An 18,428-nucleotide genomic window follows, 5' to 3' on the forward strand; every position below is an offset into this window, starting at 1 on the left:
TTCGAGACTGCCCCTCCCTGCAAGTTAAAAGGCTCTACAATTTAAATTCTGCATAATGGCACAGCATTTCATAAACTTTACTGTGGAAAAGTCGTGTTGATATGCTTCAGTTTGCTGCCATATGACTGGTTTCACATTTGTCTCCAGCTTTTATAAGGTAGAATTGATCAAAAACAACGGTCATTTATATTTACAATTCCCTTATCCAAACTGATTACTCATTTACCTAGCTCTTATCAAGTTGTAAGTTATAGTACATGGAGAATGCTGTTATTTCTATCGGGAAAAAAGAGTATATACTTTGTCCACTTTTACTTGAAACCAGCAGGTTTGCTCTACTTCATTCATGGTTTCATCTCGGGTAAAGGTAGTGGAGTTATTAGGGAATTAACTCGAGGTCAGAACAAGGCGTATCTGTAGACACACCCCCATCACACCATCTATTCTATTCTATCTCCACCCCAAAAGAAAAGCGGGTAAATCGCATTCTATTAACGAGGGGAATAAAACAATTTCATACATTTTAGAATAAGGCTGTAACCTAACAATGTTTAAAAAGTGAAGGGTTCTGAATACCTGTGGATTACTGAAGAAAACGCAAAACTGAGGTTTTTGGATATAAAGACACTTTATCGAACAAAAGGAACATTTATTGAGTAAATGAATGTCTTCTGAGTGCAACCATATGAAGATCATCAAAGGTAAGGGAATCATTTTATCTCTATTTCTGACTTGTGTAACTCTTCTACTTGGCTGGTTACTGTTTGTAATGATTTGTCTGCTGGGCTATGTTCTCAAATAATCGTACGGTATGCTTTTGCCGTAAAGCATTTTTTAAAATCTGACACAGTGGTTGGATTCACAAGAAGTTAATCTTTAAACCAGGGCGGCCTGCCGGGGCGGCAGGGTAGCCTAGTGGTTAGAGCGTTGGACTAGTAACCGGAAGGTTGCAAGTTCACACCCCCGAGCTGACAAGGTACATATCTGTCGTTCTGCCCCTGAACAGGCAGTTAACCCACTGTTCCTAGGCCGTCATTGAAAATAAGAATTTGTTCTTAACTGACTTGCCTAGTTAAATTAAGGTAAAACAAATAAAAATTCTGAATTTTTATAATGAGTATTTCTGTATTTGAATTTGGCGCTCTGCAATCTCACTGGTAGTTGGCCAGGTGGGACGCTAGCATCCCACATACCCTTAGGTTCATCTACACACAATACCCCATGACGACAAAACAATAACTTTTTTTGTTGTGATAGTTTATATGAAACAAAATAACAGACATCACATTTACATAAGTATTCAGACCCTTTACTCAGTACTCTGTTGAAGCACCTTTAGCAGTGATTACATCGTCTTTAGGTGCCTTTTGGCAAACTCCTAGCGGGCTGTCATGTGCCATTTACTGAGGACTGGCTTCGGTCTGGCCACTCTACCATAAAGGCCTGATTGGTGGAGGGCTGCAGAGATGGTTGTCCTTCTGGAATGTTCTCCATAGAGGAACTCTTGAGCTCTGTCAGAGTGACCATCGGGTTCTTGGTCATCTCCCTGACCGTGGCCCTTCTCCCTGGATTGCTCAGTTTGGTCGGGCGGCCAGCTCTAGGAAGAGTCTTGGTGGTTCCAAACTTCTTCCATTTAAGAATGAAAGAAGCCACTGTGACAGAATCCTGTCTCGGAGCTCTACGGACAATTCCTTCGACCTCATGGCTTGGTTTGCTCTGACATGCACTGTCAACTGTGGGACTATGTAGACCGGTGTGTGCCTTTCCAAGTTATATCCAATCAATTTAATTTACCAAAGGGTGACTCCAAGTTATAGAAACATCTCATGGATGATCAATGGAAACAGGATGCACCTGAGCTCAATTTCGAGTCTCATTTAAATAAGGTATTTCTGTTTATTTTTTATACATTTGCAAAAATGTATAAAAACCTGTTTTCACTTTGTCGTTATGGGGTATCGTGTGTAGATTGCTGAATATATTGTTTTATTTAATCAATTTTAGAATAAGGCTGTAACCTAACAAAATGTAGAAAAAGTCAAGGGTGTCTGAATACTTTCCAAAGGCACTGTTTTGTAGTTTGAAACATTTGCTATTTTTTTCGAAGGGTAAAAATGTACTCTGTCATCCTCCAGGTATGTGGACGACGTGATATCAAGGATCGGCAGGATGTTTCCAGACATGTCGATTGAACTCTTCCGACCCAACGGGACGTCAGCAGTACTTCTGGTAAGATTCCTCCTCACCACCGGGAATACAACACTCCTCTGGTCCAAAACTGCTTCTCACACATTCAACATCTGACCAATTATTCAAGTTTGGAAGGCCACTCCCAATATAAATATATAAAAATGCTGACCAAGATGATATTTGCATGGTGTCAGCAATATCCACAAAAGAACATGCAAGCTATGCACCTTGTCCTCAGTTTTTTCCTTCATCGGATACCAGGATGAGTGCAGCTTCCTGTCCATGACTGCTGTCCAAAAATACAGAACCAAGGAGCTATTATGGTGTGTGTATTCTGTGACGAGATATCCATGATAGAGGGACACTGGTTAAGTTCCTTGATGATTGTCATGTGCAGTTGAAAGGGTACTGCACATCTGACTGTTCATGCAAGAGGTATATTATAGAGAAACATCTTCAGTCCTCCTACCAACACTAGGTTCTCCCCAGCTCTGCTCTTGCTCTGAGTTTTATTTATATGAAGTGCTTAAGCATTCGAAGAAGAGTTGAGCTGTTAAATATTAATACTACCTGTAATTATTAACATGGTTCCCTGGGATGTGTACTCGAGCTCTGCTCTACAGCAGCATACATACTGCTGAACGGCACAGCTACTGTTCTTTACCGTCTCTTACCACAAAAAGGACCCTACAAAGTCAGTGCCTCTCACTTAGTAATGAGAGAAATAGCACTCTGGTCAGTCTTGCTATTTTAATCATGACCGCCAGGTCGTCAGCACTCAGCACTTTGGCCTTCCCTTTAAGTATTTTAGTATTTTATTACAGATCCCCATTAGCTGTTGCCAAGGCTACTCTTCCTGGGGTCCAAACAAGATTAATGCAATTGCATACAAAATGAAACAGTACATCACACAACACATTATTACACACTACTCTACCACAGCATCTCTACAATACAACACATTATTACACACTACTCAACCACAGCATCTCTACAATACAACACATTATTACCCACTACTCTACCACAACATATCTACAATACAACACATTATTACACACTACTCTACCACAACATATCTACAATACAACACATTATTACACACTACTCTACCACAACATATCTACAATACAACACATTATTACACACTACTCTACCACAACATATCTACAATACAACACATTATTTATTACACACTACTCTACCACAACATATCTACAATACAACACATTATTACACACTACTCTACCACAACATATCTACAATACAACACATTATTTATTACACACTACTCTACCACAACATATCTACAATACAACACATTATTTATTACACACTACTCTACCACAACATATCTACAATACAACACATTATTACACACTACTCTACCACAACATATCTACAATACAACACATTATTTATTACACACTACTCTACCACAACATATCTACAATACAACACATTATTACACACTACTCTACCACAGCATATCTACAATACAACACATTATTACACACTACTCTACCACTACATATCTACAATACAACACATTATTACACACTACTCTACCACAACATATCTACAATACAACACATTATTACACACTACTCTACCACAACATATCTACAATACAACATCCATAATATAGTAATATAACAATATTACAATGTAAGTGTGTGTAGAGTGCGTGTGTTAGCGTGTCTTCACAGTCCGCGCTGTTTTCCTTATGAGGTGTAGTTTTCTTTTTTCTTTTTTTTCTTGCATTAGTTACAGTGCCTTCAGAAATTAAGAAAAAATGACAAGCCGAAATGTCAATAAGTATTCAACCCCATTTATGGCAAGCCTAAATAAATTCAAGAGTAAAAAGGAGCTTAATAAGTTGCAAGGACTCATTCTGTGTGCAATAATAGTGTTTAACATAATTTTTGTATCACTACCTCAACTCTGTACCCCACACACACACAATTATCTGTAAGGTCCCTCAGTTAAGCAGTGAATTTCAAACACAGATTCAACCACAAAGACCAGGGAGGTTTTCGAATGCCTCGCAAAGGAGGGCACCTTTTGATAGAGATTAAAACATGTAAACAAAGAAGACCTTGAATATCCCTTTGAGCATGATGAAGTTATTAATGACTCTTTGGATGGTGTATCAGTACACCCAGTCACTACAAAGATACAAGCGTCCTTTCTAACTCATTTGCTGGAGAGGAAGGACAACGCTCAGGGATTTCTCAGTGAGGCCAATGACGACTTTAAAATATTTACAGGGTTTAATGGCTGCGATAGGAGAACTGAGGATGGATCAACAAAATTGTAGTTATTCTACAAGACTAACCTAATTGACAGACTGAAAAGAAGGGAGCCTGTGCAGAATAAACATATTCCAAAAGATGCATCCTGTTTGTAGCACATTTACTAAAGTAACACTGCAAAAAATGCGACAAAGCAAGGACTTTCTGTCCTGAATACAAAGTGTTATGTTTGGGGCAAATCCAATACAACACATTACTGAATACTAATGTTCCCTATAATTGTTTTCTAGCACCTAGGAAATTTGAGGTCTTTTGGGTAAAAATGTTGTGCAACTTCCGGTGCGCATTTACAGTGAACGCTGAGGCTATACCCTTACAGTTTTAGACAGTAGCCTTGTGGCCAATGTTCCCTCAAAAAAATATCAACAGTGAGCAAATTTCAGGTCTGCTGAGCTCAATTGAATATTGTGTGGAGTACGCAATATAATGTTTTGTTTCGGTATTTTGCATTGAAAGTGGCTAATATTGTGTTGATTCGATCACAATTGCCACAGTAAAGGGAAACGTTGATAGTGTTAACTAACAGGGAGAGCTCTATAATGTTGAGTGAAGTTAAATCTCATGCTTCTCTCTGTGGGCTGATAGTTCTTCTGCGCTTTGCGTGGCAGTCCCAGGGGAGCTACCCGACAGTCTTGGGCGCATTTGAGCATAATATAGGCCTACCAACAAAACCAATAGACAAGATCCAATAAGATTTTCACGTGGAAATATATTTTGCTTTCTATGATATAGCCTACCGTAGCCTATATGTTGTATTCAATGCAGGCCTACATTGCATGAGACTTTTAAAAACATTTTTACATTATGAAGGGCTTGACATTATTTTACTTGGTCTGTAACACCATGGACCAAATAGGTGACTGTAAATTGCATTGTATTGTGTTGTATGATGCAAGAAACCACTTTACAAAATAAAATGGATTATTATTACAATACAGAGAATTAGACAATGTAGGCTACCCCTCTGCCTATTGGCTTATTTGCATATTCAAGCATGTCTCAAAATGCAACACTGCCCCTTCTAATTAAGACATACGCTTTTTACCGGACTCGCTATTCACAGACAGCTTGAAATGTAGCCTACGCATTCCTGCCCATGTAGATATCTCTAACTAGGCTAATCATTTGCTAAGGAGCAAAGAATATCAACAAATCTGCGCTCTGATCTGAAAAGCGCATTCACTCGTGGGTGATTGAAAGACCACTCTGTTGCGCTCTGGCTATGCCTCCAACAATATCAGACTCAATCTTGCAAAGTTAGAAAAGGGGCTTATATAATGTTTACTCAATCACAGAAAAAACTATGATCTATATATAGTGTAGTGCAAATAATGGGGCGAACTCCGTAATGTGCAATCTCTTGGGGTTCTGCATGGCCTGGCATTTCTTCTGCACCGGCACTCCTGGAGGAGGTGCACGGCTGGCTGCTCACGAGAACAGTTTAGAGGGAACATTGCTGAGTACCACTCTCCATATTTTCAAGCATAGTGGTGGCCGCATCATGTTATGGGTATGCTTGTAATCATTAAAGACTGGGGAGTTTTTCAAGAGGAATGGGACAACATTCCACAGGCCACAATCAACAGCCTGGTCAACTACGCAATGGAGATGTCACGCTGCATGGGGCTAATGGTGATCACACCAGAAACTGACTGGCCCCTACATTTTTTAAAAGGGTTTTGTGGCCAACAGATGCATACCTGTATTCTCAGTCGTGTGAAATCCATAGATTAGGGCCTAATTTATTTATTTAAATTGACTGATTTCCTTATATGAACAGTAACAGTAAAATCTTTGAAGCTGTTGCAGTTAAATTTTTGTTCAGTGTAGCATTGTATCTAGCTGCCCAGTGGCTTCAACCATTTCTCTGTGTCTTTGCTCAATGATGCTAAGATCCCTTCATGCGCCAGTACTGTGTCCAACTCTAATCCATTTGGTGTGTGAAGACATAAATTAGAGGATAGAGAGGGTAAGAGAAGCAGAAAGAGAGTGGCTGATGGGAGAGAAAGAGACAGGAAGATTACGAATACGCCATCCAAATGATGGATATACAGTGGGGCAAAAAAGTATTTAGTCAGCCACCAATTGTGCAAGTTCTCACACTTAAAAAGATGAGAGGCCTGTAATTTTCATCATCGGTACACTTCAACTATGACAGACAAAATGAGGGGAAAAAATCCAGAAAATCACATTGTAGGATTTTTAATGAATTTATTTGCAAATTATGGTGGAAAATAAGTATTTGGTCACCTACAAACAAGCAAGATTTCTGGCTCTCCCAGACCTGTAACTTCTTCTTTAAGAGGCTCCTCTGTCCTCTACTTGTTACCTGTATTAATGGCACCTGTTTGAACTTGTTATCAGTATAAAATACACCTGTCCACAACCTCACAGTCACACTCCAAACTCCACTATGGCCAAGACCAAAGAGCTGTCAAAGGACACCAGAAACAAAATTGTAGACCTGCACCAGGCTGGGAACACTGAATCTGCAATAGGTAAGCAGCTTGGTTTGAAGAAATCAAGTGTGGGAGCAATTATTAGGAAATGGAAGACATACAAGACCACTGATAATCTCCCTCGATCTGGGGCTCCACGCAAGATCTCACCCCGTGGGGTCAAAATGATCACAAGAACGGTGAGCAAAAATCCCAGAACCACACGGGGGGACCTAGTGAATGACCTGCAGAGAGCTGGGACCAAAGTAACAAAGCCTACCATCAGTAACACACTACGCCACCAGGGACTCAAATCCTGCAGTGCCAGACATGTCCCCCTGCTTAAGCCAGTACATGTCCAGGCCCGTCTGAAGTTTGCTAGAGAGCATTTGCATGATCCAGAAGAAGATTGGGAGAATGTCATATGGTCAGATGAAACTAAAATATAACTTTTTGGTAAAAACTCAATGTTGAGTTGCATCCAAAGAACACCGTACCTACTGTGAAGCATGGGGGTGGAAACATCATGCTTTGGGGCTGTTTTTCTGCAAAGGGACCAGGACGACTGATCCGTGTAAAGGAAAGAATGAATGGGGCCATGTATCGTGAGATTTTGAGTGAAAACCTCCTTCTACCAGCAAGGACATTGAAGATGAAACGTGGCTGGGTCTTTCAGCATGACAATGATCCCAAACACACCGCCCGGGCAACAAAGGAGTGGCTTCGTAAGAAGCATTTCAAGGTCCTGGAGTGGCCTAGCCAGTCTCCAGATCTCAACCCCATAGAAAATCTTTGGAGGGAGTTGAAAGTCTGTGTTGCCCAGCAACAGCCCCAAAACATCACCGCTCTAGAGGAGATCTGCATGGAGGAATGGGCCAAAATACCAGCAACAGTGTGTGAAAACCTTGTCAAACATTTTCTGTAAGTCTTCACCTCTGTCATTGCCAACAAAGGGTATTTAACAAAGTATTGAGAAACTTTGGAGGACAGAGGAGCCTCTTAAAGAAGAAGTTACAGGTCTGTGAGAGCCAGAAATCTTGCTTGTTTGTAGGTGACCAAATACTTATTTTCCACCATAATTTGCAAATAAATTCATTAAAAATCCTCAATGTGATTTTCTGGATTTTTTTTTCTCATTTTGTCTGTCATATTTGAAGTGTACCTATGATGAAAATTACAGGCCTCTCTCATCTTTTTAAGTGGGAGACTTGCACAATTGGTGGCTGACTAAATCCTTTTTTGCCCCCCTGTAAACCCTGGATTGCCAATATGCTGCCACCGGTCAGCCATATTGGCATTCCTCAGTAGGAACAGTCCTCCATAGGAATGAATGGAATTCAATGAAATTATTAAAGCACAAAATGCAAGAGGTTTTTGTTGTAGTGGGGACAGTAACATTAGAAGATTTTAAAAAGTATACTTTAAGGAACATTTTTGTATGTATTCTTTTTAATGTTTAGCGCAAGATCATTTAAAAGTATGCATTGTCTGTAATGATCATCGCAAAAACAATTCTAGACATAAATGCACTTCAAAAGCTTCCATAATTTGTTGTACAATTTTGTGGAAGTGCCAAGATGGAGTCGCGGTTGCTTTAAAACAGCGCCCCCTGTCAGTCATCTAATGTATACATAAATCATGCTCCATCCCCACCAACAGGGGTTCACTGGCTCACAGATGGCCCAGTTGGCAGGCTAACAGCCCAGCCAGATACAGTTCTACTCCCAGCCCTGTCCTCCATAGTACACCCAGGCCTCATTACCTCACCACCACCGTCACTGTCACAGCAGAGCTCGAAAGAACACAGTCATTTAAATACAAGCAACCCAAATGTCGGTTTCTTGCACATGGATTTGTTAATGGACTGTTAGTTTTGTAACAATCACTGTTAATAATTTGTCCATCTCTTAAAGTGGGTTTTAAGGAATGGACAATCATTTTTGCGTCACCCCATCAGAATATAATGCACTTCATTGTCAGAAGATTTTTAAAGAGAGGTTAACTTTCGAAAAGCCCAGAATGTACGAATTAACGATTTACAAAACTGAAGATCTTGCCTTTTGGGGTGGTGTGTCCTTGAAGGAATTTAGTGTAGAACATGACTGACAACTGGCAAGCGTGTGTTCTGCTAAGGGGAATCAATAGCATAGAGGAACAAAGTCTACTAGGCCACCATGGGTTTCGTCTGGTAACCTGTAATAGAAAATGAAAGGCCCTGCTTGTGCTGTGTTACTCGCTCTCTCCCTTTCTCTCTTTCTCTCCTCTCTCCCCATCCTCCCTTTCTTTCGTTTTCCCCTTCTCTCGCCCCCATTTTCTTTCTCTCTCGCCCCCCTTTTCTCTCTCTCTCGCTCATTCATCCACCCTCTCTCCCTGTCTCTCGCGCTCTCTTTCTCACTCTCACGTTCTGTGTTTGTAAATGGCGTCAGCAGCGAGAGGGAATGCAGCGTTAATTGGGGCGGTTGATTGAGGTCAGAGGAAAGGCTCAGAGCGTGTACTCCCCTCCAGTGGCAGTCTACAGGCGTCCACAGGCTTCCCATCCGAAACTGTTCGAAACATTTCATGCATATATTATGATGACATTTTGACATTTTTGCTTGGTTTGGTCTCAGGCAAGGGATTTTTTGGGCTGTTCTAGAGGCAAGACTACGCCCCTTCGTCAGTAATTGGTCAACAGTAGGGATTCTACAATAGTGTTGTCATTCAACGATAGACGACTCGTTTTCATTGACATTTTTTCACTTGAGAAATATTACACCGAACATCTTAGTTACAGTACCTTCAGAAAGTACCTTTTCCACATTTTGTTGTGTTACAGCCTGAATTAGAAATTGTTTAAATGTAGATTTTCTGACACTCGCCTAGACACAATATGGCTGTCCCCGACAACATCAACAAATGTTAGTCGACAGACAGTTGTCTGTTCCATCGCCCAATCGATTGGTCGACATTTTACAATACAGTCAACTACATGTAGGCTACTGAGCTTGTTTGATGCTTTAAACACTGCGACGACAAATGAAGACACAAATTACTAAAGAGGGGGAGCCAGAGATCAATATAGCCTAACCAGAAGAAAAAATCCTGTTCCCTACCCTCTTCCCCTTGCTTGCTGCTGCTGGCCTTCACAGATTCTGCCGTTAAGCTCCAGAAGGTACGGGTAATGGGCTACACCATCAGTTGGCAACGTTTTCCATTTGGTGTGCCAAGTTATCGTACCATTTCTACTGACCTGCGTGCCAGTTATTTTAGGCACAGTATTTGCAGCATACTGCAGTTATGCTGCACTTTAACTGTAGTTATAATGCAATTATACTGCACTCTTACTGCAGTCTTTTTTCGTGATGGAAATTATACAAATCTAAAAGTTAACTTCTGTTGCCATTGCCAATATTTAACAATAGCCTACATAAAGCCAACAAATAAAAACATTACAGCCCGCAAGTATAAAATATCCTGATTTTAAAATATCCTAATCATCACATTGGCTATGCGTGGCCAATCTGCAAGGAACTTGAAACATTGTATTAACTTGGTCTGGTGTGAAGCTTGTGCTAGCAAACTTACAACGTTGTATAAAATATTCTGGGCCCTCAGTTTCCTGTGCTAGTGAGCTCCAGACAGAAGGACACTGCTGTAGCCTGTTTACGCAAGGGATAAGAAGGTAGGCCTATTTCATGAAGTTTCCACCAGATCAGAGCTTGACATTTTTTCCACTTTCATGCTGTAGTAATCGAAAGCGAGAGAGCTGTAAAGATTACATTAAGGAACTATTGTCATTCTCAATGGATGTAAAAACAGACTTTGTTTACTTGCTGTTTGAGGTAAAGAAAAAATTACTTTGAGAAGCTCCACAATGATGATGAGTTAACCTCTTGCCTCTAGTTGGGACGCTTGCGTCCCAACTAGAGCTCTGGAAATGCAAATGTGCTACGCTAAATGCTAATAGTATTAGTTAAAACTCAAAAGTTCATTAAAATACACATGCAGGGTATCAAATTAAAGCTACACTCGTTGTGAATCCAGGCAACAAGTCAGATTTTTAAAATGCTTTTCGGCGACAGCATGAGAAGCTATTATCTGATAGCATGCACCAATACACTACAACAGAAAAGCACAGCAGGGGACGTAAACAAAATAATTAGCATTTCGGCGTTACACAAACCGCACAATAAAATAGAAAACAGTCATTACCTTTCACCATCTTCTTTGTTGGCACTCCTAGATGTCCCATAAACACTATTGGGTCTTTATTTCGATTAAATCGGGCCATATAAAGCCAAGATATCGTTATATGTAGACTGTGTGATAAACGAAAAAAACAGCGATTTCACAACGTAACGTCATTTTTAAAATTCAAAAAGTAGACGATAAACTTTCACAAAACACTTCGAAATACGTTTGTAATGCTACTTTAGGTATTAGTAAACGTTAATAAGCGATAAAAATCATCCGTAGGCGATGTAAATATCATTAGCTGTCGTCTTGGAAAAAATTTCAGGAGAGAGCTCTTCCGGAATGATCTGGGCGGAGACCGGAGGTAAGTCGTGCCCCTCTTTCGGTTCAACCAAGAATCAAAGAGGATTCAATTCACAAGACTCTAGACAACATGGGGATGCTGTGGGAGTTGAATGCTCGGTCTTATCTAATTCGGCTCACTGTTAACAATTGCTTGAAGTGGCGCAAGGATATTTATTTCCATTTTCTGTGATCAGGTTTTCCTGTGCTTTCCGATGTAACGCACGTTATGTAATAGCCACAGTCGTGATTTAACCAGTTTTAAAAACGTCCGAGGGTTTCCTATCCACACATTCTAACCATATGAACGTACTATATTCCTGGCATGAGTAGCAGGGCGCTGAAATGTTGTGCGATTTTTAACAAAATGTTCAAAAAAGTAGAGGGTAGGAGCAACAGGTTAAGACAATCAGAAATAGTATCAGATACCCAAATGGGCACATTTTATAGGGCTACATTTGCACGCAGGCCAGGTAGACTAGTACTACTTCTATATGCATACTAAAGTGCGTGTCCTTACTCAAGATTGACAGGAGCGCTCCGAACAGAAGACAATTAATAAATTGACAATTCGTAAATGGAATAGGAAAGAAATTACACGTTTTTCTGACAAGTGTAGTCTAGGTTGTGCGCTCTGCAAATGTGTCCACTCCTACAATGACAACTTTAAAACTGTAACATTAATATATTGAATGCATTAACATAATTACCTTAACAAAACAAACATTGTAGATTAGAAATGATGGGAAACAACGGTAAATGTACTACTGGTGATACTGGTGTGCCCTCCCCTCAGCCTCCCAATGGATTAGTCCACTGACAGGCGTGAATCAGACAGGTGTCTCGAGTGCCATAATTCCTTTAAATAAATTTGCCACTTCTCAACAAAAAAAAACCTTAGGCTGTTGGTCGACAATCAACAAAACAATTGACCAATTGACTAAATGTGGTCAGCCCTAACACTCAGTACCCCATAGTGTTAAAGTGGACTCAAGTTTATCTTTACAAATGAACCTTTCTAGCGCAGGGGTTCCGCTAGCGGAACACCTCGACAACATTCCTCTGAAAAGGCAGCGTGTGAAATTGAAAAATATTTTTGGGGAATATGTAACTTTCACACATTAACAAGTCCAATACAGCAAATGAAAGATAAACATCTTGTTAATCTACCCATCGTGTCCGATTTAAAAAATGCTTTACAGCTAAAGCACAACATATGTTAGATCACCTTCAAGTCGTAAAAAAATTCCAGCCAAAGATAGGAGTCACAAAAAGCAGAAATATAGCTCAAATTAATCACTAACCTTTGATGATCTTCATCAGATGACACTCATAGGACATCATGTTACACAATAGATGTATGTTTTGTTCGTTAATGTGCATATTTATATCCAAAAATCTCAGTTTACATTGGCGCCTTACGATTTTGCAGAAATACTAATAATAAATATTGATAAAAGATACTAGTGTTATTCACAGAATTAAAGATAGACTTCTCCTTAATGCAACTGCTGTGTCAGATTTCAAAAAAATTTACGGAAAAAGCATAATCTGAGAACGGCGCTCAGAGCCCAAAACAGCCAGAGGAATAGCCGCCATTTTGGAAACAACAAAGTTAGAAACAACACCATAACAGTCCCCTAACCTTTGAGGATCTTCATCAGAAGGCACTCCCAGGAATCCCAGTTCCCAGGAATCCCAATCCCAATAAATTACGGATTTGTTCCATCATTTATGTCCAAATAGCCACTTGTTATTAGCGTGTTCAGCCCAGTAATCCATCTTCATGAGGAGCGAGCATTTCATCCAGACAAAAACTCGAAAAGTTCCGTTACAGTCCTTTAGAAACATGTCAAACGATGTATGGAATCAATCGTTAGGATGTTTTTAAAATAAAACATCAATAATGTTCCAACCGGAGAATTCCTTTGTCTTCAGAAAAAGCACTGGAACGCGAGGTAACTTTGTCGGTACCGCGCGTGTCATGGGGCCAAGGCTCTCTGCCAGACCACTGACTCAGAGGTCTCATGAGCCCCTCCTTTATAGTAGAATCCTCATTCAAGTTTCAAAAGACTGTTGACATCTAGTGGAAGCCCTAGGAAGTGCAACCTCATCTATATCTCAATTTGTACTCGGTAGGCCAATCTTTGAAAAACTACAAAACTCAGATGTCCCTCTTCCTGGTTGGATTTTTCTCAGGTTTTCGCCTGCCATAGGAGTTCTGTTATACTCAGACATCATTCAAACAGTTTTAGAAACTTCAGAGTGTTTTCTATCCAATGCTAATAATATGCATGTATTAGCATCTGGGACAGAGTAGGAGGCAGTTCACTCTGGGCACGCTATTCATCCAAAAGTGAAAATGCTGCCCCCTATCCCATTAATAAACAATTAAAAGCTGAAATGTCTTGAGTCAATAAGTATTCAACCCCTTTATGACAAGCCTAAATAACTTCAGGAGTAAAAATGTGCTTAACAAATCCCATAAGTTGCATGGACTATAATAGTATTTTGCACTTAGGTTAGAATGAAAGGCGGCCGGTACGTGGAGGAGAAAATATCTCACACTCAAAACCATGAAAAGGAATAACCCAAGGACTCCGAGATGATGTAAAAAATAATGTAATTAATTAAATCCATGCTCGAAAGAATACATAAAGTGCAAGGTGCTGAATAAAATGAAAAGGGAACAGAGCATACGTTTCGGCCTTATGTCTTCATCTGTGCTGTAGAAACAAATTAACAACACAAGTACTTAAGACACACCTGCTGTGCGTAACAGGCGCAGGCAGATAGTTGATTAGAGACTGGCGAATCGGAAGTCAATGCATATTAACAAAGGATATATAGAAGAGTATAAAAAATTGACCATTCAAATGTCACATATAACTGGAAAGAGACAACAGTCTGGGCTATATAATATCATAAGCAATAGATATGAAGTACTCAAGTAGGCGAAACATTTCTTTGTACAGCACTGTCGTAGGCATAAGGCCAAAACGTGTGCTCCGTTCCTATTTCATTTTGTTTAACACCTTGCATTTTCACTTTTTTAAATATTTTGAGCATGGATTCAATTAATTATATATATTTTTTCCATTGCGGCCTCCTTGGGTAATTCCTTTTCATGCTTTTGGGTGCGAGTAGTTTTTGAATGATGTTCCAAAACATGCATATTGTTTGAAATAAGACACCAAAGTAAAACTGCGGCTACTTTGAATACAAACTATTATGATTTGGGCAAACACAACACATCACTGAGTACCACTTCATATTTTCAAGAATGGTGGTGGCTGCATCATGTTATGGGAATGCTTGTCATCAGCAAGGACTAGGGAGTTTTTTAGGATGAAAAGAAACGGAATAGAGCTAAGCACATGCACAATCTTAAAGGGAAACCTGATTCAGTCTGCTTTCCAACAGACACTGGGAGACAAATTCACCTTTCAGCAGGACAATAATGTAAAACACAAGGCGAAATATATGCTGGAGCTGCTTACCAAGATGCCATTGAATGGTCCTGAGTGGCCTAGTTAAAGTTTTGACTTAAATCAGCTTGAAAATCTATGGCAAGATTTGAAAAAGTCTAGTAATGACCAACAATCGAGGTGCAAATCTCTTTAGACTTACCCAGAAATACTCACAGCTGTAATTGCTACCAAAGGTGATTCTAACCTGTATTGACTCAGGGGTATGAATACTGCATCTTGATATAGTTATGTTTGATGATCCTAGTTGTTTGTTGTTGCTTCTTTTGAAACATTTGAGAGGAGCAGGGGTGTGCTGTACATGGGGCTCATTCATTTAATTTTAAAGTGACCTTGTTGGGGTATCGATCTAAATTTTAAAAATCCCACATCAAGGTGTGAACACCTGGGTCAAGGGGAGCTGGGCGGGCAGGCAGCGCTCCATGTGTGGAATATTGACCTGATATCCTCTGACTGGCTTAATTCTGAGGAGGAGAGACCCTCCAGGCGCTGAGGTCAGGACAGGGAGACCAACAAACATGGCCGTCATCAAAAGATATAGCTTTTGATACACCAAAACAGGACTTATTTGCCCACCTGGCTGCCAGCCTCACCAAACCCTCAACAAGCAGGATCAGGTAGCAGACTGACTGGCAGCCAGGTGGGCAAATAAGTCCTGTTTTGGTGATGAAATAAATCAGTGATCCCTCCCACTGTTTTTTTTAACCAGTTCAAAGAAGAAACAGATTCACTGTCAGCAATTCACTCCCCCTTGTGTCACACAGCAGCATTGTTGGATTTAATTGACTTTTTCTTCAGACCAAATGATTAACTGTCAAGAGGAAAGGTTATTGTTGTATTTTCTACCATTTGTTGCCCAGAGCCACACAAACTCAAAAAACTTCATTCCTTATGGTGACATATCAGTGCGCTAATAGTTTGGGATGTTAAATTATGAGCCTCTACATGTCTTTGACATGTTTGCTGTGAATAGGATGTGAAAATGGCAGAGCATTTTATTGCGAGGCTGACTTCCCTCTTTCTCTCACTATCTTGTTCTGTTCTCCATCTCAACTTGTCAGATTTATTTTTTTCCTCTCGGGACCATGGAGGACGTCAGTCACATCCAGACCCACTTGTTGCTTGGAAACTGTTACTTTTTTAATTCGTGTCTCCAATTGGTTGTGTGCTCTGCTCTCTACAGTATGCGATCTGCTGCCCACTCTCTCGCTAAATAAAACGGCCCACCATCTGTGAGCCTATGCTGCAGCCACGGACAGAAATGCACTTTTCCTTTTCCTAATTAACCACACTAGGCCAGCTCATTGGGGACCAAAGTGGAGCTCTGTTCTGCCCACTGAGTCATACTTTTAGTCTGGGCGTCAGGAGAGCACTTTGTAAACGTAGGAAGTATAGCTGCCTAGGTAGGGAGTCTGCTAGTCTCATTTGTATAATATGTAATAGTAGTGTGTCAGTCATTTCAAACACATTTTGAAACATTCAGAAAATATTAAGTAGAGAGTACCTGAGTGTAGAGAGAAGTCTTAGACTCTATGCTTGTGCTTATTGTAGTTGGGAATATGTCCAACATAATCTGTCAACATTTGTTCAGGAAGGAGACCCAGATCAATTCCTCATGTAAGCGTACGTGCACCTGTGCGTCTGTGTGTGAGCACGCTGCTAGGCTTTCGTCTGTCCCATTTTTTGGGATAGACGGAGCCATTAGCTGATGTTTGTATTTTAGGGCATCATGGGCTATAACAAGGTGATTCACAATCTGCTCCCACAAATGTATCAACTGAGGCTTTTAGGAATGACAAATTGTCTAAAGTAGAGCCCGGGTCTACATTCCAAACCGCATCTTCTGTTGATACCGTTATATTCCTTTGAGACTGGAGAAATCTGCAGGTCTCAAATGAAAGATGACTTTATTATTTTAATATATTATATAACGGAAGTAGCCTAGTACTTAGCCTAGTACTTTATTTAAATATAGTTGATGTCAATCCACCTTGGAAAAGAAAACCGAGAGGAATCCAATTGTTTACAGTACCGTTAGTCTCCAGTGCACTCGGAAAGTATTCAGACAGCTTGACTTTTTCCACATTTTGTTATGTTACAGCCTTATTCTAAAATGGATTTAATATTTTTCCCCTCACCAATCTACACACAATACCCCATAATGACAAAGCAAAAAAAATGTTTTTTAAATTTTGCAAATGTATAAAAAATAAACGAAAATATCACATTTGCTTAAGTATTCAGACCCTTTACTCAGTACTTTGTTGAAGCACGTTTGGCAGTGATTACAGCCTCGAGTCTTGGTGTTGGGTTAAATGGGGCGGCAGGTAGCCTAGTGGTTAGAGCGTTGGAATAGTAAGTTGCAAGATCGAATCCCCGAGCTGACAAGGTACAAATCTGTCGTTCTGCCCCTGAACAAAGCAGTTAACCCACTGTTACTAGGCCATCGTTGTTCTTAACTGACTTGCGTAGTTAAAGGTTAAGGAAAAAAATGCATAAGACATTCAGTTGTACAACTGACTAGGTATCCCACTTTCTTGGGTATGACGCTACAAGCTTGGGTAGCTACAAGCTACGCTACAGGCACACCTGTATTTGGGGAGTATTTCCCATTCTTCTCTGAAGATCCTCTCAGTCTTTGTCAGGTTAGATGGGGAACGTCGCTGCACAGCTATTTTCAGGTCTCTGCAGGGAATTTCGATCAGGTTAAAGTGCGGGCTCTGGCTGGGCCACTCAAGGACATTCAGAGACTTGTCCCGAAGCCACTCCTGCGTTGTCTTGGCTGTGTGCTTAGGGTCGTTCTCCTGTTGGAAGGTGAACCTTTGCCACAGTCCGAGGTCCTGAGCGCTCTGGAGCAGGTTTTCATCAAGGATCTCACTGTACTTTGCCCGCGATCCTGACTAGTCTCCCAGTCCCTGCCTCTGAAAAACATCCCCACAGCATGATGCTGCCGCCATCATTTTATTATTATTATTTTCACCTTTATTTAACCAGGTAGGCTAGTTGAGAACAAGTTCTCATTTACAACTGCGACCTGGCCAAGATAAAGCAAAGCAGTGCGACACAAACAACACAGAGATACACATGGGATAAACAAGTCAATGACACAATAGGGGGGGAAAGTCTATATACAGTGTGTGCAAATGACATGAGGTTAGGCAATAAATAGGCCATAGTAGCAAAGTAATTACAATTTAGCAGATTAACACTGGAGTGATAGATGAGCAGATGATGGTATGTAAGTAGTGATACTGGTGTGCAAAAGAGCAGAAAAGTAAATAAAAACAGTATGGGGATGAGGTAGGTTGATTGGGTGGGCTATTTACAGATGGACTATGCACAGCTGCAGGGATCGGTTAGCTGCTCAGATAGACAAATCAAAATATATTTTATATTTGAGATTCTTGAAAGTAGTCACTCTCTGCCTTGATGACAGCTTTGCGCGCTCTTGCTTTGCACATGTATTCTTTGCACATGCATTC

General features: G+C 40.4%; 1 protein-coding gene across 5 annotated transcripts in view; it reads left to right on the plus strand.

The window, feature by feature from the left end:
* The window catches only part of med27 (mediator complex subunit 27), an 89,038-nt gene that overhangs the window by 54,045 nt on the left and 16,565 nt on the right, over positions 1–18,428 (plus strand). For all 5 annotated transcript variants that reach the window (XR_010461468.1, XR_010461469.1, XR_010461470.1 and 2 more), the window contains exon 4: positions 2,136–2,229. Coding sequence is in view for 2 of the 5 variants with exons in the window: in XM_029637249.2 (XP_029493109.1) it covers positions 2,136–2,229 (94 nt within the window). In the remaining 3 variants the exon portion in view is untranslated. The remainder of the gene's footprint in view (positions 1–2,135; positions 2,230–18,428) is intronic.

The sequence above is a fragment of the Oncorhynchus nerka genome, linkage group LG27 (assembly GCF_034236695.1).
Source record: "Oncorhynchus nerka isolate Pitt River linkage group LG27, Oner_Uvic_2.0, whole genome shotgun sequence".
Taxonomy (NCBI): Eukaryota; Metazoa; Chordata; class Actinopteri; order Salmoniformes; family Salmonidae; genus Oncorhynchus; species Oncorhynchus nerka.